General features: G+C 43.6%; 1 protein-coding gene across 1 annotated transcript; it reads left to right on the top strand.

Annotated features, from left to right (window-relative positions):
• DET1 (DET1 partner of COP1 E3 ubiquitin ligase) lies at window positions 1-25132 on the top strand. Its single transcript, XM_055556108.1, has 5 exons — window positions 1-135; window positions 7786-8878; window positions 13051-13238; window positions 20456-20647; window positions 24487-25132. Exons 2-5 carry the CDS (start codon window positions 7796-7798, stop codon window positions 24674-24676), a joined length of 1653 nt encoding a protein of 550 aa, XP_055412083.1. The 5' UTR covers window positions 1-135; window positions 7786-7795; the 3' UTR covers window positions 24677-25132.

Raw genomic sequence — 25132 nt, 5'->3', positions numbered from 1 at the left:
GGTGGCTCGCGGAAGCGAGAGCCCGAGGCTGCAGGTGCCGGGTCCCAAGGCATGGCGGGGGCGGGGCCGGGGCTGGCGCGCGCCCAGCAGGCCGGGGTGTCCCTTGCCCCGGCCCTTTGATCCCGGACCGGACAGGTGAGGACTTCTCCTTCCTTGTTCCAGCCTCTCAGCCCGTCAGGCTCTCCCCGAGGCCTCCTCGATTTACCGCTATGGGGCTGCCCCCTCCCTGCATAATGCCTAGGTCCTGCGGCCCCCGCCTCGCTTAGAATGCTCTTCCCTTTGAGGCCCCGCCCCGGGCTTTTCTTTCCGGGGGCGCCCCCTTGGGCATGTGTGCCCGCCCCTAGGTGGCCCCTTCCCGTTTAAGAAGCCGTCAGAAAGAATAGAGGGTTACGTGCACCTGCCGGCATAGGGAAACTGACCGGGTATCTAGCTTAGTACCGCACCATGAGTTAGTGGCCACTTCAGCTAGGCTTTCTTCTTTCGTTCAGTTGATAAAGTACGGATGCATGTTATGGGCCAGCTCCAGTGCTAGGCTCTGAAAAAACTAAGGTGACCAAAGTAGGCATGGTTGCTTCCTTTCTGGAGAGTTTATGGGGGAGTCGAACAGTAAACACTTAGCTGAGCAAACGAAAATACAGATTCACATTATGGCAATGACTAGTAAGGACGCAAACGGAGAAGGCAATGGCACCCCACTCCAGTACTCTTGCCTGGAAAATCCCATGGACGGAGGAGCCTGGTAGGCTGCAGTCCTTGGGGTCGCTAGGAGTCGGACACGACTGAGCGACTTCACTTTCACTTTTCACTTTCATGCATTGGAGAAGGAAATGGCAACCCACTCCAGTGTTCTTGCCTGGAGAATCCCAGGGACGGGGGAGCCTGGTGGGTTGCCGTCTATGGGGTTGCGCAGAGTCGGACACGACTGAAGCGACTTAGCAGCAGCAGCAGTAAGGACGCAAACAGGAAAAGCAATGGTAAAGTGAAAAAGATCTCTTTCAGCCAGGATGGTCAGAGAAGACCTCCTGAAGGAGATGACACTTAAGCTGCAGCTTGAAAAATGTGGCAAGGGCCAGAGGAAATACCTGCTAGGTAGAGGAACAGACCTTGTGGATATTTGATTTGGTAAAGAAAGTTCAGAAAAGGAGGCTTACAATGGGTCAAATCCATGATGGGCTTACAGGATATAATGTTTGTGTACTGGCCAGGAGTTCACCATCTAGAGCCAGTGCCATTTGTTGTTTAGTTGCTTAGTCTTGTCTGACTCTTATGACCCTATGAACTGTAGCCCACCCAACTCCTCTGTCCATGGGATTTCCCGGGCAAGAATTCTGGAGTGGGTAGCCATTTCTTTCCCCAGGGGAATCTTCCCAACCCAGGGATTGAACTGGCATCTCCTGCACCACAGGCGGATTCTTTACCACTGAGCCACCTGGGAAGCTATCTAGTGCCACAGACAGAAATAAAATGCAGAGATGAAGTTGCAAGTGTGGTGAGTGTTAATGAAGGTGACATATGACTGGTATACCTGATAGAAAGGTGAAGGAAGACTTCCCTGAGGACGTGATGATTAGGCTGATGTCTGAAATAGGAGTTAAGTTGGCAAATTGAAGAGAAGCTTTTTTTAGACTGAGATGAAGAGCATGTGCCAAGGTTCAGAGACAGGAGGTGGGCTGCCCGTTAAATTATTAAACGGGCAAAGAGAAGGCATATAAGGATTTTGATCCTTTGTGTTAAGAGCAATGGGAAGATACTGGGTTGGCCAAAAAGTTTGTTTCTTTCCCCTGTGGAGCTTTCCTGGTGGCTCAGACAACAAAGAAACCACCTGCAATGTGGGAGACCTGAGTTCAATCCCTGGGTTGGGAAGATTCCCCTGGAGGAGGGCATGGCAACCCACTCCAATATTCTTGGCTGGGAAATCCCATGGACAGAGGAGCCTGGTGGCCTACAGTCCATGCGGTTGCAAAGAGTTGGACACGACTGAACGACTGAGCACAGCACAGCACACAGATTAAGACAAGATGTAACAGAAAAACCTGAATGAACTTTTTTTTGCCGATGTAACAGAAAAACCTGAATGAACTTTTTTTTGCCAATCCAATACTTGTTTTAATCCACAGGGGAAAGGGTGTGATCAGAAATGAATATTGAAAAGATTGCTCTGGTTGTTAAGCAGATTGGAAGTGGACAGGAATTTAGGGAGACCACTTATGGAGTGGTTGCAATGATGTAGACATGAAGTTATGAACATTTTGGGTAAGGGTGCTGGCTGGTCATGATAGAAAGAAGGTAGACATTAGAGGACAGTTGAGGAGGTAAAAGCTTCAGAGTTTGGGGACTGAATAATCAGATATGGCGGCTGAGGGAAAGAGGTCCCAAGGGAGACTCTTAGGTTTCCGGTTCCTTTGGCAGCAGGCGAGTGGCTGTGCCATTAACTAGAGGAAGGGAAGGGTAGAGGGTCCGCTTTTGGAAAAAACATCATAAGTCATTCTAACATTTTTCGTAACTCCTACTCTGACTGGAAGGGACTTTCATTATGTACTTTTTCTATATTGTCTGAGTTTTTATGAGTATGTAGTTTATAATTGGAATAACAAGACAGGTTGAAAAAGACCAAATTCCACCATCTCTCTAAAAACTGTCATTGTGTGATATAAAATATGGAGCAGGTAGAGAGCATACTGAGAGAAGGGTTAGGAAATTAAGTGAGGATTTTCTGTACAACTTGGAGCTGAAGCTAGCAGGCCTTCACCTCCACCCACCCCACCCCTCTTCCCCCATCACAGTACTGGTGGCTTTTCCCTTAAAAAGACAAGTCAGAGAATTTAAGGTGGGACTATTCAAAATGTATATACTTTTTTTTTTTTTAAGAATTAAGCATCTAGTTTGCTTAACATGATCTGTGACTGTAAGTCAAACAACTAGTATGCTTTATCTGATTCGTTTATTTGTGATTAGTCTGCTGTGCACGCTCAGGCACTTCAGTGGTGTCTGACTCTTTGCAGCCCTATGGACTGTAGCCCACCAGGCTCTTCTGTCTTTGAGATTCTCTAGATTGAGCGACTTCACTTTCACTTTCCCCTTTCATGCATTGGAGAAGAAAATGGCAACCCACTCCAGTGTTCTTGCCTGGAGAATCCCAGGGACGGGGGAGCCTGGTGGGCTGCTGTCTATCGGGTCACACAGAGTTGGACACGACTGAAGTGAGTTAGCAGCAGCAGCAGCAGGCAAGAATACTGGAGTGGGTTGCCATGCCCTCCTCCAGAGGATCTTCCTGACCCGGGGATTGAACCCAAGTCTCCCGTGTCTCCTGCACTGCAGATAGATTCTTTACCTTTGAGCCACCAGGGAAGCCAGTTAGTCTGCTGCTGCTGCTAAGTCGCTTCAGTCATATCTGACTCTGTGCGACCCCAGAGATGGCAGCCCACCAGGCTCCCCTGTGCCTGGCATTCTCCAGGCAAGAACACTGGAGTGGGTTGCCATTTCCTTCTCCAATGCATGAAAGTAAAAAGTGAAAATGAAGTCGCTCAGTCGTGTCTGACTCTTAGCAACCCCATGGACTGCAGCCTACCAGGCCTACCAGCCTACCCTCTGTCCATGGGATTTTCCAGGCAAGAGTACTGGAGTGGGGTGCCATTGCCTTCTCCTAAGTTAGTCTGCTGGACGGTATCAAATGCCTATTCCTTCTTCCATTCGTGGGCCATACTTGGCTCTCATCCCCTGCTGGTCTCCCTATCTGATTCCAGCCCCCATCTTGGGTTCGAAGGATGCGAGTGGCAAAGATGTCCTGGACAGGGAGTGAGTTAGGTAGTTTTGTACATGGTATTTAAAACTGCTTAAACCTTACTAGTATTTTTTGGGGGGGGCTATATCAAAATGTGCACATGAACTATGTCACTGTGAAAAGGAGTAGCTGTGTGAAACTCAATATTGTTTATTTTTGCTCAGAAGTGGAGGATATTGCTTACTGAATCATGCCAAAATCCTTTTAGAAAACTCATGAGAGATTTTTTTTTAAAATTCAGTGCTGGGAATTTCTGTGCTTCTTCCAAGCAGCTATTAAGTTTTTATCTTATTGGCAGTGTAGAGTCTATAACTGTGTTTTCCTGTGCCTTGTCTGCTGAGAAAGTCAGAGCCAACTTGGCAGTTCTGCAGTTTCTCATGGTGTGCATTTTTGTGTACTTCAGACTTCATTTTATTGTCCTTTGTTTTCCCTTCACAGTGATTGTTTTCTAATTAAGAAAAATTCTGAGGAAGCACAAGTATTACTTTAAAAAAATATGTAATTTTAAAAGAGTAACAGTACAATGAATGCTAATTCAAGAAAAAAAAAACACACCACACTTCAGAATACCGCCAGGGTGTCCCTAACTCCCATCCCATTTCTTAAACTTCCTCAGAGGTAACCACTTTTGAATCTTATGTTTGTAATTCCTTTACTGTTTCTAATTATATGCCATATGTGTTTGTGTTCTTAAACTAGAAATTGTGTGAAGCTTATATAAAGGAAATCACACTGTATGTATTCTGTAACTTGCTTTTTTCATTCAACACTGTGTCTGAGATTCGTCTCTGTTGTTATATATGACTGTAGTGCATTAATTCATTGCTTGCGTGTGGGGATTGCCGGGCAGTCCAGTGGTTAGAACTCGGTGCTTTCACTGCTGGGTCCTGTGTTCAATCCCTGGTCAGGGAACTAAGATCCCACAAGTGTCATGGTGCAACCAAAAATAAATAAAACAAAAAGATTCCCCTGCATGAATGTGCCTGGATGAATTTAGCTAGTCTACTGTATTTTTTTTTTTTTTTTTTTTTAGCTAGTCTACTATTGATAGACATTTGGAGTATTGGCAAGATTTTGTTGTTGCCAACAGCCCTGCTACGGACATCGTTGTATATGTCTCCTGTTATATACGTGCAGACATTTCTCTAGGTCAGGATTTTAAGCTCGTGGGCTGTGTGGTCTTTGGTCTTAACAAATCAACTACACCGTTGTAAAGCAAAAGCAGCCATAGGTGACATGTGAATAAGTAGGTATGACTGTGCTTCAATAAAAATTTATAAAAATAAACAGGCAGGCTAGATTTGGCCTGAGAGCAGTGGTTTGCAGTCTTTTTGCTCTAGTCTAAATCAGTAGGAAATATATTAATGAATTGTGACTAGTAGTTTGAGAAACTTGATTTGTTTAGTTATACAAGTATGCACATTTTTAACTGGACTAACTCAGCTGGTAAAGAATCCGCTTGCAGTGCAGGAGACCCTGGTTCAATTCCTGGATTGGGAAGATCCCCTGGAGAAGGGCTGGGCTACCCACTCCTGTATTCTTGGTTTCCCTGGTGGCTCAGTGGTAAAGAATCTGACTGGCAATACAGGAGACATGGGTTCAATCCCTGGGTCAGGAAGATCCCCTGGAGGTGGGCATGGCAGCCCACTCCAATATTCTTGCCTGTAGAATGCCCACGGACAAAGGAGCCTAGCGGGCTGCAGTCCATGGGGTCGCAGAGGGTCGGATACGACTGAGCAACTAAGCACAGCACAGATAGTATATATACTTACACCAGGCATTTCTAATTTCAGGAGACAGAATGTAAACAAATTCCCACTGTCTGTATGTTTTTATTTCTAAGATACAGATTGGATAAGTCACTCCTCTGCTTAAAACCTGTAATAACTTGCATGACATGGCACACAAAGTATTTTCTAATCTGGCTCCAATCTGCTTTTTTTAGGTTTCTCTTATCACTGTGTTTCCTGTGTTCTAACCACTTGGAATTGTGTTTTCCAAGTGTACCACACTACACTCTTTTTAAGTGTATTTTTTAAGCTACTTTCTTTCTGAAATGTTCCTCCTTTATTTTACCTAATGTGTTGTTTATCCTGGATGACCTTTGTCAAATGTTGTTCCATTCATTCATTTCTATTTGTGAGCGCTTGCTGTGCTTCAGGCGCTGTCCTAGGTGCTGGAGATTCAGCAAGGAATTAGACAAGGCCCCTGCTTGCTGTCCAGTGTGGGAAGACAGATACTAAAACAGCAAACAAATGGTTTCAGAAAGTGATAAGGGCTGAAGAAAATAAAATAAGGTAAACAGCAGGTTGATGTGGATAGAAAAAGGCATGACTTTAGGTAAGGTCATCAGGGAAAAACTGAAGAGTTGCTATTTAGCTGAGATTTGAATGATCAAACAGTTGGTTCAGCACTTTAAAAATGTTGCTTTGCTTCTTTCTGGCCTCCATAGTTTCTCATGAGACATCCACAGGTATATGCATTGTTGTTCCCTTGTGGGTAGTGTATCATTTATGTGGTTGCTTTCAAGATTTTTACTTCATGCTTTAGTTTTTCACAGTTTGACTATGATATGTCTGGGCATGGATTTCTTTGGGTTTATCATGTTTGGTGTTCTCTGAATTTCTAGTCTTGGGTTTACGTGTGTGTGTGTGTGTGTTAGTCGCTCAGTCGTGTTGACTCTTTGCGACCTCATGGTTTGGGGCCAGCCAGACTCCTCCATCCATGGGATTTTCCAGGCAAGAATACTGGAGTGAATTGCCATTCCCTTCTCCAAGGGATCTTCCCAAGCCAGGTATCAAACCCGGGTCTCCTGCACTGCAGGCAGACCCTTTACTGTCTGAGCCACTAGGGAAGACTTGGGTTTATGTGTGGGAGGGTTTATTTCTCAGGTCTTAATTCTCTTCATTTGGTATATTTTTCTATCTTATGTCAGTGCCACACTTTTTTGAAATCAGTAAGTCTGAGTCTTCTAACTTTGTTCTTTTACAAAATTGTGTTTTAGGGTCCCTTGAGGTTACATGTACATTTTAGGATGGATTTTTCTATTTTTGCCAGAAATGATTTTAGAATTTTGATAAGAATTGCATTAAGTCTGTAGATTCTTTGGGTAGTATGGACCTCTTAACAGCCCAGTAAATATATTTTTTATATGAATTACACACTGAATGTGGTGTTTACACTGAGAAAATTTGATGTATTTGAAGGTTTGTTCTTTTGAATATTCCCAACAGCTGAGCATGCTTCGAAGGTCTTCCTAGAGAATTTGGTCCTTCCTTCAAAAATTGAGTTTTGATAGACTCAAAGCTATCTGGACCACTTACTAACTGTAGCTTGGGAAGGAGAAATGCCAATCACTGTCATCTTGGGAGCTCCTCCACCCAGGGTATATGGAGGAAATGTATTTGACTTTTGTGTACACAGTTGATCCTCGAACAACTCAGATTTTAACTGTGCAGGTCCGCTTACACATGGATTTTTTTTTTAAAGCCATTCATAATTTTTATTTTATTTTTGGTGGAGGATGATTGCTTTACAATGTTGTGTTGGTTTCTGCCATACAACAGCGGGAATCAGCCATAACTATGTATATATTCCCTTCCTCTTGAGCCTCTCTCCCACCCCCACCCCACCCCACCCCTCTAGGTCATCACAGAGCGCCAGGCAGGACTCCCCATGTTGGACAGCAGCTTCCCGCTAGCTGTCTGTTTTACACGTCGCAGTGTATATAGGTCAGTGCTACTTTAATTCATCCCACCCTCTCCTTCCCCCGTACACGTGCATTTTTTCCAACAGTAAATACTGCACTACTGCACATCGTTTGAATCCATGGATGTGGAATATCTGTGGACAGGAAGGAACCACGTATACTGAGCCAACTATACTCAAATTTTCAGCTGCAGAGGGTTGGTGCTCCTCAGCCCCGCCTTGTGCAAAGGTCATCTGTATTTATGTTTTGGTAAATTTTTGTTTTCTTGACTTCTCTTTTTTACTTTCCCATGCAGAGATGTGATAATGGATCATCATGTTTCCACCATCAAACCTCGAAGAATCCAAAACCAAAATGTCATTCACCGCCTGGAGCGCCGGCGGATCAGCTCGGGCAAGGCAGGCACCCACTGGCACCAGGTCCGGGTCTTCCACCAGAATGTCTTCCCCAACTTCACGGTCGTCAATGTGGAGAAGCCGCCTTGCTTCTTGCGGAAGTTCTCCCCCGACGGACGCTACTTCATTGCTTTCTCTTCCGACCAGACGTCTCTGGAAATCTATGAGTACCAGGGCTGCCAGGCCGCCGAGGACCTCCTGCAGGGCTACGAGGGGGAGATTCTGGCCAACGGCAACGACCAGCGGTCCGTCAACATCCGCGGCCGGCTCTTCGAGCGCTTCTTTGTCCTGCTGCACATCACCAGCGTCGCGGCCAACGGCGAGCACCTGAACCGAGAGTGCAGCCTCTTCACGGACGACTGCCGCTGCGTCATCGTGGGCTCCGCCGCCTACCTGCCGGACGAGCCACACCCCCCCTTCTACGAGGTGTACCGCAACAGCGAGTCCGTGACCCCCAACCCCCGGTCCCCCCTGGAGGACTACTCCCTCCACATCGTTGACCTCCACACCGGCCGCCTGTGTGACACGCGCACCTTCAAGTGCGACAAGGTGGTCCTGTCGCACAACCAGGGGCTGTACCTGTATAAGAACATCCTGGCCATCCTGTCGGTGCAGCAGCAGACCATCCACGTCTTCCAGGTGACCCCCGAGGGCACCTTCATCGACGTGAGGACCATCGGCCGCTTCTGCTACGAGGACGACCTGCTCACCGTGTCGGCTATGTTCCCCGAGGTGCAGCGGGACAGCCAGACAGGCATGGCCAACCCGTTCAGGGACCCCTTCATCAACTCCCTGAAACACCGGCTGCTGGTGTACCTGTGGCGCCGGGCAGAGCAGGACGGAAGCGCCATGGCCAAGAGGCGCTTTTTTCAATATTTTGACCAGCTGCGGCAGCTGCGCATGTGGAAGATGCAGCTTCTGGATGAAAACCACCTGTTTATCAAGTACACCAGTGAGGACGTGGTGACCCTGCGAGTCACAGATCCGTCGCAGGTAGGAGCTGCCGTCCTGCCCTTTGCCCTTCCCGTCTCCTTGGGAAGGCTTCTCACTTTGCCTGTGGCCAGCCTCTCAGAAATAACACATTTTATGTGGATCTTGAATTTTTGCTACCCTAGGGCTCAGCCGAACTTAAAACAGCTCCACTTTTCTCTAGCCACGTGTATTTATTTGGACAAATGGAAGCTAAATCTCAAGCCATTGACATATAGATAGTCAACCCTGTGAATATTATCCTATTTCTTTTTTTTTTTAATATTTATTTTTTTAAGCTTTACTTTTTGGGGGGCTGCACTGGGTCTTTGCTGCAGCAAGCAGGGCCATCTTTCTTGCTCTGCAGCATGTGGGATCTTCATTCCCTGACCAAGGATCAAATCTATGTCCCTTGGATTGGAAGGCAGATTCTTAACCACTGGACCACCAGGGAGGTTCCCTACCCTAATACTTCTGCAGAGCATTTTCAGTACCCTGGAGATGGAAGCCCAGATGCTCTAAGGTTAAGATTTGACTCCCTATGGATAGTGCCTTGGTTTTGTGGAAGATTATACTTATTGGTCTGTTTTAGTTCTCGCAATGAGAATGAACCCACCATACAAAAAAAGAAAATCTTCTAAAAAGTCTAGTCTTTTTTCTTATTTCAATGATATCAATATACTTTCTCACAATATCTTTAGATTGTAACTAGTCTTTTTTCTTACTTAAATGATGTCAGTATACTTCCCCACAAAATCTTTAGATTATAACCAATGGGACAGTTCATTTAACAGAGTTAAGCTCTATGACTTTACTCTGACCTTGCCCACACGCTGGAACATAGATTGTGGAGCAGTGATAAGATGGGAAGGAAGCCAGTTTTTGATCTGCCAGTGAATCATCAGGACTGCAGGTTCTGAGGGTTTTTTAGTTTGGGTGAAAGATGTTGATGGGGAAGATGCATTTCACAAATAGGAATAAGGTATTGTGTTAAGAGTACAGAAACCATGAAGACGTTTGGGTTGAAACACCATGCTGAACCTCACGGCGATTTGGACATTTCCCTTTGAGGAGCTGTCTACTTGATTGTTGACCAAGTGAGAGACCTAACTTCTTTACAGTTCAATTCAGTTACTCAGTCATGTCTGACTCATTGCAACCCCATGGACTGCAGCACGCCAGGCTTCCCTGTCCATCACTAACTCCTGGAGCTTGCTGAAACTCATATCCATCAAGTCGGTAATGCCATCCAACTGTCTCATCCTCTGTTGACACTTTCTCCTCCTGCCTCAATCTTTCCCAGCATCAGGGTCTTTTCTAATGAGTCAGTTTTTCACATCAGGTGGCCAGAGTATTGAAGCTTCAGCATCAGTCCTTTCAATGAATACTCAGGACTGATTTCCTTTAGGATTGACTGGTTCGATCTCCTTGCAATCCAAGGGACTCTCAGGAGCCTTCTCCAACACCATAGTTCAAAAGCATCAATTTTTCAGTAATCAGTTTTCTTTATGGTCTAACTCTCAGAACCATACATGACTACTGGAAAAACCATAGCTTTGACTAGATGGACCTTTGTCAGTGAAGTCATGTCTCTGTTTTTTAATATGCTGTCTAAGTTTGTCATAGCTTTTCTTCCAAAGATCAAGTCTCTTTTAATTTCATGGCTATAGTCACCATTTGCAGTGATTTTGGAGCCCAATAAAATAAAGTCTCTCACTGTTTCCATTGTTTCCCCATCTGTTTGCCATGAAGTGATGGGACCAGATGCCATGATCTTCGTTTTCTGAAGTTTGAGTTTTAAGCCAGCTTTTTCACTCTCCTCTTTCACTTTTAAGAGGCTCTTTAGTTCCTCTTTGCTTTCTGCCTTAAGGGTGATGTCATCTACGTATCTGAGGTTATTGATTTTTCTCCCTGCAATCTTGATTCAAACTTGTGCTTCATCCAGTCTGGCATTTCACATGTTGTACTCTGCGTATAAGAGCAAGGTGGCAATATACAGCGTTTATGTATTCCTTTCCCAGTTTGGAACCAACACCCCACCCCCCATCATCCTCCTGTTTCCACATTGTCTCCTTATATACGAGTTTGGAAATGTACAACAGAGCAAGCCAGTAAACTGCAGTCAGCTGAGTCTGGTTTCTCTCATTGACTTGTAGCTGATTCTGCCCTTAAGAGAAACTGTACAGAAAATTGTCTCCTGAGACCTTACCAACCATCCATGGAAAAATGGTTTCTAATATTTTTCTTCTGAATCATACCTTGTGTATTCTTAAAAAAAAAAGGGGGGGGGGAGCAGAGGTGACTAAAATGGTTGTTATTTAGTCACTAAGTCATGTTCCACTCTTTGCAAACCTATGGACTGTAGCCCGCCAGGCTCCTTTGTCCATGGGATTTCCCAGGCAAGAATACTGGAGTGGGTTGTTATTTTCTTCTCCAGGGAATCTTCCTGGCCCAGTGATCCAACCTGCGTATCCTGCATTGGAAAGCAGATTCTTTCCAGTGACACCAGGGAAGCCCACTGAGATCTAAGTAATAAGTTTGTTAGAGATTTTTTTTTTCCTGAATTTTTTTACTTCCTTATTAATGATGAAGTCACCATTGAGCCAGTCACCATTGTGGGTGAGCATCCAGTTCATCTCAGGCGTCATGAGAGGGTGTTGGTAGAGCCGTTGACTTCTGTACCCTTCTGTCCTGTATCTCCCAGTCTGCCCTGGTGGGAATGTTAGTAAATGTTTGTGTAATTCTGTATTCACACAGTCACGATGGATCCTGGTGAAGCCCTCATGTGATCAAAGTGTCGTCCAGGTTTATAGAAAGGACACGAGTCCATCTTGTATTTAGGTTTGAGCTGTAATTAGCTTTTTGTTTTGGAGGGAGTATGATGTCTGTGACTGCCGCATTCGAGATTATCCTTTTCTCCTTCGCTAAAACATGACCTCCTTATGTCCGGTAGCTACAGTAAGTCATAGCCAGCAATATTGTTAGAGCTCTGTGCTTTGCTTACAGAATTTGTAACTTTAAACCCAAACTCTCCCCTCGTTGTCCTCCAGCCTCCTTCCCCAGTTTAATTTGATAGGTTCCAATAAGGTTAATGAGTAAAAAGTGTACCTCAACACAAAGCCTTGCTAATATTATGGGTATTATTCTCAGATTACCCTCCAGCCTCTTTAATTTACAGCCAAATTTAATTTCCAGGTGACCGCAAAAGTCATGTAATATAAGCTCTGGGAAGGACTAATTACTGGTGAAACAGGTGGGCCAGATGTCTCCAAAAATTGGTAATGAAGATTCAGGTTTAATCCTAGGAGGCGGAATACTAATCCTAGTGTTCTGGAAACTTCTAGAGTCCTGGTGGTAGACCCACACTGCCACATTCACTGTGACAAAAACTCGGGGTACCTCGCGCTTCAGTGTTAAGCTGAGCAGAGCACTGGAGGTTCAGAGAAGAGGAAAGCAGTAACTCTGCCACCCATAGCATTTGAATGCTTTTCATGTTTCCCCCTCTGATCTGAATTGCTACGAATGTCCAACATGTATTACAAACGTTCTTGGCCAAAAGAACGTTTATGAAGAAAGAAATGGAAAACACTTCTCTGATTTTTTTCATTTGTTCAGCAGCAGTCCCCTGCTTGGTTACAACTTGCCTAGGTGGACATGGTGTGCTTAAGATGTCTCTCTGCATGTTAGAAATATTAAGAGAGAAGGAAATGCCCCCAAATTGAACTTTCTGCTATACACATACAAGAGAAAATAATTTGTCAACAGGCAGCTCCTGACTGCAAATCACTTTCTCAGCAGGAAGGAAAATTAAATCTGGCATTTTAGAAAAGTGTTTTTAATCTCAGAGTGGGTTGGGGCATAAGTAGGGAATAAGCACTTGAAAGGAAACGTACTAAATTTGCACACAGTTTGAAATGCAAGATTGAAAGCCCTTTTATACATATATGCTGAGCAACTCAGTAATTCCAGCAGCACAGGTACAGTGGGAAATCAGGCAGCTCTGAGTGTCTTGATGGTTCAAGCCCACTGAGGCTTCCTCCTCTTCCAGAACTCTAGGCATCACGTTGCTGCTGTAGAGCCGGAGTGGAGTTGTTTGCTTGTTTTACTTGGGGAGTTTGAGTTTTCAGCCAAATGATGAATATGCTAGGTAAGGGCTTATGCTCAGCTGTCCCTTGGGTCTCTCTCTTCTTCCGCAGGCATCTTTCTTTGTGGTGTACAACATGGTCACAACAGAGGTGATCGCCGTGTTTGAGAACACGTCAGATGAGCTTTTGGAGCTCTTTGAGAACTTCTGTGATCTCTTCCGGAACGCTACCCTGCATAGTGAAGTCCAGTTTCCCTGCTCAGCTTCCAGCAACAATTTTGCACGGCAGATCCAGCGCCGGTAAGCTGCTCCACTGGACTTAACCAGCTTAATTTTTCTGTAGAAAATGTGTTGGTGTGGAGCCAGTAGTTGCTTACTTCGGGAAACCTTCCCATGTTCTTTCTGCCCACCTGGCCTTGGGTCGGTCTGCCTGTTGTAACCTCCTGTGTCATCCTAAATGTCTGTCTCTTAGCACCCGCGGGATTACTTGTGTGTTGTCTGCGATTCCTCCTAGACTGTCTGTTACCTGCAGAGAGATAGAGACCGTGTCTTTGTTTAGTTTATTGCTGTGTCTGCAGTGGTGCACTGTCAAGCACTTAAAATAATTTTTGAACGCATCAGTGGAGTTTGGTTCAGTCGCTCAGTTGTGTCCGACTCTTTGCAACCCCATGGACTGCAGCGGCCCTGTCCATCACCAACTTTGAATGAATAAGGAAATAATTTTATAACTTTTGGTTAGACATGTGCATTGAACACATGCATTTATCTCTGCTGTATCCCAAAACCCTACTTAAAGTGACAATGAAGGATGAAGACATGTAAACCTACAAGAGGAAAGAGAATGGGGAGGCGATATCAACAGAGTTTTAGAAGCTGAAGAGCCAATGGATGAGTGATAACTAACTTGACATACCTCAGAGAACAAAAAAGACTACAGAGCTTACCCATCAAGAAGTAAGTTGTCTTGCACTAGAGAACTCTGGAAAAAGTCAAGAAACTGGAGGTCCTATATACCTCTGAAGGATTGGATGACATTCTTTTTTATTTTTGCTGTGCTTTGAAGCTTGTGGTATCTTAGTTCCCCGACCAGGGATCAAACCTGTGTCCCCTGCGGTGGAAGCGTAGAGTTTTAACCACTGGACTGCCAGGGAGTCCCCTAGATGACGTTCTTAAAGTCAGATACTCTAGTTCCTTTCCTTAAGCCTCCAACTGCCAAATGACTGTCTCTTCCCCAACTCAGCAAAAGGCTAGAGGTTTATTCTCTGGACAAATCGAACCATGCAGGCTCTGGTTTCAAGTTCATGAAACATGGCTGAGAATAGAGATGAGACTCATCATGCTTAAACCAAGAATTAAGTGAAAACTGATATACTGGTAGGGTAGACTCCTATTCCTCTTATCAGATATGGCATCCAGGCATATACTCTTCAGGCAGGAGATTAGAGTTAATTCCCTAGGGAAACTGACCAACCTGAAGAAGATACCCTTGGAGGCCCTTCTCAGAACACCTAAGTCACCCTCAGTTGATACCCACCTGCTAAGAACCAGAGCTTCTCATAATTATCTGAGTATATTATTGTGAAATGACTAGTGATTTTGGACCAAGGGCCTGCCTGCAACCCTACTTAAGTCAGTCAGTGTTTCATCAACGTTCCACATACCTTAGCCAATTATAGAAAATAGCTGCTTTAGGTTCCAGTATAGATCAGATCAGAGTGAGTGGATGAATCAGAATAAGCATTACTGCTGCAGGGGGAAATGGGCAAGGCAGATATCTAATTCACTGGCATCGTATTCCTATAGAAGGATAGTACGTGATTAAAAATAAGTGGATATTGATTTTCAGACAAGTAAACATGCCCTTTTATTTTTTCTGGTTCACACACATTTTCAGCCTGACTGGCATCTCTCTTCAGTATAGAAGGATTTTTGGAAGCAAAATATGGATCAGCTTTTGCTTTTTTCATTTTGAAATGAATTTTTGTCTCTTAAATTAACTTTTAAATTAAGTAGATTATTATCAACTAATAACAAAAGCTGGGTACAGTTAAAATATCAAAGAGATCACCAGAAGGCCCAAGCTCCATGAGGGCCGGGGTTTTTATCTGTTACATATACACCACCATATCCACAGCACCTCGGCCAGTGTCTTCCATGTGGGAGGAGCTTATTAGGCATTTGTTGAATGAATAACATCAGGAATTAGAGGAGGCTATGTTTTCTGAAAATTTATTTCACAGTGCACCCATAATTAAGTGAAATTGTAGGAAGAGAAAATAAACATTCTAGCTTCATGATCTTCAAAATTTTGCTTCTTACCAGCAAATGGTTCTGAAAACTGTAGATCTCACACATTAATGTTTAAGTTGCTCTTTAAATTTCTTACTGTTAAATTTAAATAGTGGCAGAGGATGCAGTTTTCAGCATATTAAACATTGACATTTAAAAATAAAAGTATTACAAGATATAATTGGCATATAACATTGTATAAGTTTAAGGTATTAAGACTTTTATATATAGCCAAGGGACTCTATAATACCATAGTACTATAGTACTATAATACCATAGTAATTTAGTATTCATATTTGACATAAAAAGCTCAGGGTAAGTTTTTCCTGTAATGTTTGAACTTTTATATTTCTTCTTATTTTCAAATTTATCCCTCTTCCCCACAAAATTGTGTCTTAATAACATTTTATCAATCATCTTATCATACTTTGCTGCATTGAAAATACAGTGTACATATAAATCAAAATTGTTTTTGTTTCTTGTGAAGGCATGGTTCTAATGGGTCAGTTTTACAGTCTTCAAAGAACTTCTGGTAAAAATGAGTGAAATGGATTTTTATTGTTACTATTATAGGTTAGAATAAATGGTTAAGAAAAAATGCACATCAGAGATCACGAGTCACTTAAAGAAAGCCTTTATTTTAAAAGATAGAGACCAAGATAAAACAGTATAAAAAATGAACATGGTATTAATTGAAATAATTTAAACTATAAAAACAGGAACATTCCTAGAATAGTGATGCTAAGTGAGATACTTTAGAAATCTAAACTTTGTTAGATATAGTTTAGAAACTCTCCGAGAAAGTAGGAAAAAAAAGATAAGAGTAAGAAAATTGGAGAGAAATGATTAAAAAAAAAATTTAGAGCATTTCCCCAGGAGATCCAATATGTGGGTACTTCCAGAAGGAGCAATAGAAAAAATGAAAGGGAGGAAACGATGTCAACCATTTCCTAATATTAAAAGATACACATTTTCATGGGAGTTGCCTGGTGATCTAGTGGCCTGGCTTCAGTCCTTGGTTGGGGAACTGAGATCCTACAAGCCACATGACATGGCCAAAGGAAAAAGAAGAATACACACACACACACACACAGTTCCAGATTGGCAAGCACCATCCCATGCATGGTGTGCTGGAGCTGGCTCATTCTGGCTTGTGAGAGCAAACCGTTAAACTTTCAGGAGCTTCTAAAATCAAGTTGTTAAACACAGCCATTATCAAAAATTAATTATTTCCTAACCATTAATTGACAGTTATTTGACTATTGTACTCTTGAGGTTATTTGTAACTATTTCAGCTGTTCGGTGAAAACGCCGTGTAGTGGTGCGCTGCTGCTCATCTCGTGACAGCTCTGCATTCAGTGCTGCCACTTTGGCGCCTTGAAATTGACCACAGCAGAAGAAGTGACACCACAGAAACTGGCAAGCACTGCAAACCAGGGCTTTTTTCCCTTCAGGGAAATAATTATTAAACCTATCATCACATCACAACTCCATCAAGTACCCAGTACAGTCAATAAAGAAAAGACCATAGTGAGACATATCATCATGAAATTTTAAAACACTGGAGATAAAGAGAAAATTGTAAAAACTTTCAGAAAGAACACATACATTTCACGTATAAAAAATTAAGCCATTAATGGTATAACTTGAAGCCATTACAATCATGCCCTCAGAATTCTGCAAAAAAAAGATTTGAAAACTAGAATTCTACATCGAAATAATAGGGTTTAACAAAGATATTTTCAGACATGTAAGGTCTCAAAAAATTACCTCCCATGTTCTTTTTCTAAGGAAGCCTCGGAAAGATATTATCCCCCAATAAACCACGAAAGAATGATACAGGAAGTAGAGTCAAACAGTGGAGAGAAGTACAGAGAATTCCGAGGATAATGTTAAAGGGAGGCTCCAGGATGACTGGCCGCGGGTTGGACCAGGTGGAAGCAGGAAGGGGGAGGTTCCCTTCATGGATGTACCCAAAGAAAGGTTACAATATCTAGAATATCTGTTGGGTTTGAATGTATTGAGACGAGATTGTCTGTGCTGTCCTGGCAGGGTTCTCAGCATAGGCCTCACTGAGAAGGAGATATTTGAGTAAAGCTTTTGAAGGAGGTTAGGGAGCAAGCCATGTGGCCATCAGGGGAAGACTAGAACAAGCAAAGGGAATAGTAAATGGAAAGGTCCAGAGGTGGGTGTCAGACATTTGAGGAACACCAGGGAACTTGGGGTGGCTGGGCTAGAGGAAGCAGGAGGCAGAGTAGGTAGAGGTGTGTGGTGAGAGACAGGACCAGACACGTGTGGCCATTCCGAGGCTTTGGCTTTAACTATAGATGAGATTGTGTAGTGTTTGAAATATCTGAGCAGACGAGTGACGTGGTCTCACGGACATTTTTTTTGGCAGCACCCTGTGGCATGTGGGATCTTAGTTCCCTACCCAGGGACTGAACCTGTGCCCCCTGCAGTGAGAGCTTGGAGTCTTAACCACTGGACCACCAGGGCGGTCCCTCCCACTTATGTTTTAACAGGGTCACTCTGGCTGCTGTTTTAAGAATAGATCATAGGGGGATAGGCTGGAAGTTAGTAAACCATTGCAGTGATCCAATAATAAAAGTACTGCATTCTGTTTCCTGATGGGAGCTTTAAAAAGTTTTCTTTTCATGGCTTCTGTCAGTTACGAAGAAGGCAGTGCCATCCAGGAGGGTGAGCATGGAGGGTGGGGAGGAGGAAGTAGCCATCGAGGGGAGAGGGCGACTTGCCGGACTGTGGGAATGCAGCATGAGTGCCTTGCAGCATTGTGGCAACATTTCTATCCATGAGTTCATGGGTATAAAGTCTGTGATTTCAACGATTGTGAAATGTAAGCTGGCACAGGAAGGGAAAGAGTTTATGATGAAGGCATAGGATGGGGAGAAGTTGGTAGAATCAGTGGCATTTTGGTCCCATTTCAGTTGAAGGATGTTGAAGCTGGGATGAGCAGAGTTATCTGGAAAATTAGGAGAGAAGATAACTGGAGTCTTTGTGCTGCTCCCTGAGATTATGGAGGTGCAGTCATTGGTAATAGTGAGATTGAGGGTATGATGTGGGAATGCATTGCTGACACAGAAAGGAGGTCCAGGAACTAGGAAGCCATGGTGTGGGAAGGATCACCTCTGAGAATTTTGAAATCGTGAATTGAGAGAAGGGTGGTTGGACAGAGGGACAGTGCACCAGGAGTTAATCAGCTGAAGACATCAGAGGGGTGACAGCTTCATCTTTTAGTTGTTGGGCATCTGAGAGTAGAGGTGGTGGGCGCTGTGGGCAATGGGAACGGCTTCAGCCTGTGGATGGTCACGGAGGCTTTGATTTGTGGTCATCACAGCCACGGGCCAGCCCCGTCATTTGAAATCACCTTTTGAAGCCAGTGAGCCAGGCAGGGTGGAGAACTAGATCTTGGCTGACAAAGGGCTGAAATCCAAGGAACCCAGGATCAAATGAAAGGAAAGAAATAAGTTTTGTGTAGCCCAGGGTTTAATTTTAGGATTTATACCAAGGCTGTGAAAAATTACTGTTAAGAGAAGTAATGGAAAAGCAGTGTTGACGCTTGGCTTCCTTCTAGGGGAACTGAGAAGTGTTGATGTCCGTCTAGCCCTGCAGGTTGACAGTGAAAACGAAAATCAAAACCCATCTCATCAACCTCTCTAGTCTCATCAAAATTAGGAACATTTGAGTTTTTTTATACCACAAGTTTCAAGGGTGAGATGTTATATCACATTTCCCCAGGACTAAAAAATTATTTATTTTTCCTTTGATTTTTAAACTGTGTGATGTACTTCAATGTAGAGATTTTAAAAAATAAAACTGATGAAAACAGCTATGACCATTTCGATGTATTTCCACTGTTTTTTTTTTTTTAAGACATTAATTTTTGTGTGTGTTTTCAATCATACTGTATATACGGAACATAGCTTACTGATTTTTTGTGGGTTTTTTTGGCCGTGCTGTGTGGCCTGCAAGATCTCAGTTCCTCAAACAGGGATTGAACCTGGGCCACAGGCAGTGAAAGTCTGGAATCCTAACCCCTATTCCACCAGGGAGCTCCCTGTACCCTACTTCTTTTACTTACCATAATGATAAACATTTCTTCTGTTACCACATTATCTTTGAAAATAATAGTTTTCCATTAGGTTTTTAATATTCCTGTCATTTTTTTTTCTTTGTCATGACCACTGGTATATTGAATGTGCACAGGGATTTTTCTTCCCTAGGGCAGATTTCCAGAAGAATTGAAATACTTGGTCAAAGGGTATTAAGTTTAGTATTCATTATAATTGTGAGAAATAACTGCTCCATTATTATTATTACCATAATTAAAGATAAGTGAGATAGATGACTCTGTGTTCCTATTATGTGCTTCTGGATTCTGGTGTTTCTGCAGAAGTATAGGTAGCTAGTTCCCAGCTTTATTTTTATTTTTTGACCACACCGCATGGCATATGGATCTTGGTTCCCCAACCAGGGATTGAACCCAAGCCCCTGCAGTGGAAGCACAGAGTCTTAACCCCTGCACTGCCAGGGAATTCCCTCTCCAGCTTTATTTAAAACAAAGGATCAGTAATTTTTCAAAAGATTTGATGCAAGTTGGCTTATAACTGATCTCAAGAAGAGTCAGATACTACTTCTGTCCAGGATCCTTTGCATCTCCTTGTTAATGCAGTCGAAGGCTCTAATTTGGGGGAAATATATAAATTTCAACAGAAATAATTGTCAGAGGTTAGTTATACTCATTTTAACTTTCGTAGGATCTTTGCTAACTTTTCTTAAGTAACTTCGTGTTTCCAGTTTTTCATTCTGTTTTCTGCTTTTTTGAGAATATTTGTACGTATGCAGAGGGGCTTCCCTGGGGGCTCAGATGGTAAAGAATCTGCCTGCAATGCAGGAGACCTGGGTTCGATCCCTGGGTTGGGAAGACCCCCCTGGAGAAGGAAATGGCAACCTATTCCAGTATTCTTGCCTGGAGAATCCCATGGACAGAGGAGCCTGGTGGGCTACAGTTCGTGGGGTCACAGAGGGTCAGACAAGACTGATCAACTTTCACTTCTTCACCTTGGAGATGTGTAGACTTGGGAGGTGTGAGAGTTCAGTATCTAGATTGTGTTTTCAGGATATGTTGTTTTTAAACATGTTTGTCAATTTAAAACCAAGGCAACTTGTGCACCGCTAACACAGCCTTCGTCCCCGGTGCTTTATTTCAGGTTTAAAGACACTATCGTCAACGCCAAGTACGGAGGACACACGGAGGCCGTCCGCCGGCTGCTGGGCCAGCTCCCCATCAGCGCCCAGTCCTACAGCGGCAGCCCCTACCTTGACCTGTCTCTCTTTAGCTACGATGACAAGTGGGTGTCGGTCATGGAGCGACCCAAGACTTGCGGAGACCACCCTATCAGGTGCTTCAGCTCTGGCTGCCTCTGGGCGCAGGCGGCCACTTTCTCTTCCTTCTCTTGAGCATCACTTCACTGTGACTCTGTCTACTTGTACTAACAGGTTCAAGTCACAGCCCAGGCTGTTTCTTTAATGTGGGTGCTTTGGCTTCCTTGGTGGCTCAGCTGGTAAAGAATCTGCACTATGTGGGAGACTTGGGTTTGATTCCTGGGTTGGGAAGATCCCCCAGAGAAGGGAAAGGCTACCCACTCCAGTGTTCTGGCCTGGAGAATTCTATGGACTGTATAGTCCATGGGGTCACAAGGAGTTGGACACAACTGAGCCACTTTCACTTTGATCATTTAGGCATTAGTATCAAAAATTAATTAGTTCTGCTCTTTGCCTCTCCTCAAAACATCCAATTCAGATAAGTATTGTTTCTGTTTTTAAGGTAGCCAGGGAAGAGAACCATACTTTTCAATTTAATGACATAATACCATTTCACAAGAAACGTAAAAATAATTGAGACTTACATTTTACCCAGCTCAAATTATTTTATCCCCTCCTGTTACCTAATGGAAAAGAGAGACAGTATGGGGGAACAAGTAGGTTTTGGAGAAACCCACACTTCCTCGGTTGGAAGAATGTTGGAACGCAGGTTGCCGTGTTACTCTGAAAACCTTGCAGTTCCTTTGTCACGAGTGTCCAGCTCACAGACCCTCCTGTCCCTCCGTGCTGGGAGCTTGGGTTGTTCTGTTTTTGCTTTCACAGATGCTAGAGAGAGGAGCTGGCACAACTTCCACCGTGGGGTTATTTCAAGGGATGTGTGAGCTGGGTTCTGGAAGGTCTTCTTCACATAGAAACAGTGGTAGTTAGTATTTCATAATCCAGCTTCGTTGTGTATTAAATAGGCTTGTGTAACATATTCTGTGCGATTAATTACTGTTTGTAATATTTCCTTTGGGAAATTGTAATTGAGTTCTGAAAATTTTTTTATTGAGGAGATTTTTAAGCATATAAAAGTGGAAGACTGTAATGAAGCTCTGTACCCATCACCCCACCTCCGCAGCCGTCACTCACGGTCAGTGTTGTTTCATCTCCTTCTCCCACCACTGCTCCCCTCCCACCTGCCAGCCCAGGCATCATAGCATTTCACTTGTAAATATTTCAGTATGAATTTCTAAAAGATAAGGACTTAGAAAAATATAACCTCAATACCATTATTCCATCTTATGAAAATTAAACCTATATTAAGATCACCGATAGCAACTGAGTTTTCACGTTTTCCTATTGTTTGTATATATTCTTTTTACAGTTTGTTCCAGTCAAGACCTAAAGAAGGTCCAAATGTGTTTTTTTGGTTGCTGTCCTCTAAGTCTTTTTTATTTTATGGGTTCTGCTTCCCTGTTACTTTCTTTGTAGTGAAGTTGTTGAAAAAACCAGGTTGTTCGTCTGGTAGTATTCCCCACATTCTGGATTTTTGCTTATCGCATCCCTGGCAGTTCTCATTTCCCCCTGTTTCCTGTAAACTGGTAGTTAGATTTAGGAGCTCCAACAACTAGCTTTACATTATAAGCCCTTTGTGTGCTGGGGACCTTGTAGGTGAGGGGAAGGTTTTCACACATAAAAGCAGATAATTGGGCTCATTTGACATTGTCACATAGCCCGAGATGACATTTGTCTCCCTTTTAACTGCCCTGCCTTTCTGATTTGAAAAGATTAACCTAAGTAACAAATCTGGAAATGCCATTAACCCTGACTTCTTGTAATTCTTATTTATTTTTTAATTTAAAATGAGAAATGTAAGGATATTAAAGTCATTTGAAGAGGTAATGCCATTACTCTAACACCTTTATTGTATTAAATATATTCCATTCTAGTCTCTGCCAGTGTGTGTGTTTACATTTATGCAGTCGTAGTTACGGTTGGCATAGTACCTTGTAGCCTGCTTTTATTTAATAAACATTTTCCATATTCCTTAAAGTTACAGTCCTGACAATGGCATATTATTCCATAAAATAGATGTAGCATAATTTATTTTGCTGTTCCCCTGTTACTGAACATTTATTCTCTACCTGCATTTTTACATTAGAGCTAATGCTATGTGCGTGCTAACTTGCTTCAGTCATGTCTAGCTCTTTGCAACTGTGTGGACGATAGCCCACCAGGCTCTTCTGTCTGTGGGATTCTCCAGGCAAGAATACTGGAGTAGGTTGTTATGCCTTCTTCCAGGGGATCTTCCCAACTCAGGGATCCAACCAGGTCTCTTATGTCTTCTGCATTGGCAGGCAGATTCTTTACCGCTGAGCCACTGGAGAAGCCCAAATGCTATAGTAGCCATCTTTATTCACATCACTACTTACTTCACTTAAATTCTGAGGATATAAGCTCTTGGATTATTGAATCAAGGAATACGAATATCTTTCTATCTCCTATATATTTGCTTTCCAAGAGGGACATGCATTGTAGAGCTCTTTATTTCAGAGCTCCTTTTTTCTTGAGCTTCCTCCAATTCAGCCCCAATCCTGCCAATCATCTCTGGTTCCCAAGTTCACAGGGCACTTGCTTTGCATATGGGCAAAAGGCATTTAAGTCCTGGGATGGATGGAAGCTTCTTTGTTCTTACCGTGTTAGATGAAAAAGTAGAAACTAGTTAGTATTTTGTTTTTGTGTGTGCAAAAGAAGAACCTTCCAAAAGAATTTCTTCTTAACAGTGAAAAACTCAGGACTTCCCTGGTGGTCCAGAGGTTAAGATTGTACCCCAGTTACTGAGCCCACTCACCACGAGTGCTGAAGCCCGAGCTCTAGAGCCCATGCTCCTCAACAAGAGGAGCTACCGCAATGAGAAACCCTCACACTGCAGCTAGAGAATAGCCCCTGCCCACCACAACTAGAGAAAGCCTTTGCACAGCAACAAAGACCCAGCCTGGCCAAAAATACATAAAATAAATTTTAAAAAGAGGAAAGAAGAACTCAAGATATGCACCTAGATCTGCACTGTCCTCTAGTAACCACCAGCCTCCCATGGCTGGTGAGCACTAACGTGAGATGTGCTCAAGTGTCAAATACACATCAGATTTCAAAGACTTAGTACAAAAAAAAATGAAATATCTCTTTAGTATCTTTTATATCATTGGTTGAAATGATAATACTTTAGATGCTGATGTTAGGTTAACTAAAATATTATTAAAATTATTTTCACTTTTTCCTTCTTACCTTGTTTGATGTGGCTGCCTGAACATTTAAGCATGCCTGCTTGGCTTGCATTATCATTTCCAGCCCTGGCCTAGGCAGGTAGGTAGCTGGCAGATAGCTGCTGGAAAAGGGGAGGCCGTAATCAAGGCCATCACTAAGGGTCATCTTGGGAAAGACAAATGACCCAGTGATTCGGGCCAGCATAGTAAAATTCATAATCTCTGTGCTCATAAAATGAGCTGATCAGACATAGGCAATTTTGACTGGGGGCTGACGTTAGAGGAGATTTCGTCAGTGAGGTTAATTCATGCTACTGCTGCTAAGTCATTTCAGTCATGTCCGACTCTGTGCGACCCCATAGACGGCAGCCCAGCAGGCTCCGCCATCCCTGGGATTCTCCAGGCAAGAGCACTGGAGTGAGTTGCTATTTCCTTCTCCAATGCATGAAAGTGAAAAGTGAAAGTGAAGTCGCTCAGTCGTGTCCGACTCATAGCGACCCCATGGACTGCAGCCTACCAGGCTCCTCCGTCCATGGGATTTTCCAGGCAAGCGTACTGGAGTCGGGTGCCATTGCCTTCTCCTGGTTAATTCATGAGTCCCCTGCTATTCAGGTTTTAAGGTGGTGGTGAATGTCTGTCTCACGCTCTCCTCCTCTCCTTGTTCTGTTTAGGTTCTACGCCCGGGACTCTGGTCTGCTCAAGTTTGAGATTCAGGCAGGCTTACTGGGCCGCCCCATCAACCACACGGTGCGACGCCTCGTTGCCTTCACCTTCCACCCTTTCGAGCCTTTTGCCATCTCCGTGCAGAGGACTAATGCCGAGTATGTCGTCAACTTCCACATGCGACACTGCTGCACGTAGGTGCCTCACGGAGCCGGCTGCTCTGGTCTTCAAGCCTCTGGCCCGCCCACCCCGCTGCCCCATCACGTCTCAGTGGGCTGTGAAGCAGAAGCTCCTGACGCCCAGCCTTGGAGTCCCAGGCTGTACCTCCGGTGTGGAGAGCTGGAGACAGGAGGAAAGAGGTGTGAGGGTGGCTCGGCCCTGAACACAACACAACTACTGATCAATCGACTTAAAAGTCCTCTTGCCTTTTCCCTGTGGGAATGCCCAGCATTAAGTCCATTTAATTTTTTGTCTTATTTTGCATTTTTTTGCTATGAAGATGAGAGCATTACACCTCTGCCCCCTTCGTGTCACTTCTTTGGCATTACAATATGCAGCCTGCAGCAGGAAACTCTTGTTTACTCATGAGAACTCTGTACATCCTTTCAATTAGCCAACAGCAGGGCTGTCTTTATAAGGAAAAAAAAAAATAAA

The sequence above is a fragment of the Bubalus kerabau genome, chromosome 19 (assembly GCF_029407905.1).
Source record: "Bubalus kerabau isolate K-KA32 ecotype Philippines breed swamp buffalo chromosome 19, PCC_UOA_SB_1v2, whole genome shotgun sequence".
Lineage (NCBI taxonomy): Eukaryota > Metazoa > Chordata > Mammalia > Artiodactyla > Bovidae > Bubalus > Bubalus kerabau.
Note: the sequence above shows the minus strand (reverse complement) of the source record. Positions and strands in the feature narration are given on the sequence as shown.

Coding starts and splice junctions, on each gene's coding strand:
- DET1 (XM_055556108.1), top strand. CDS start 7,796: ATGGATCATCATGTTTCCACCATCAAACCTCGAAGAATCCAAAACCAA. Junction 13,239..20,455: donor GCACGGCAGATCCAGCGCCG/GTAAGCTGCTCC, acceptor GCTTTATTTCAG/GTTTAAAGACACTATCGTCA. Junction 20,648..24,486: donor TGCGGAGACCACCCTATCAG/GTGCTTCAGCTC, acceptor TGTTCTGTTTAG/GTTCTACGCCCGGGACTCTG.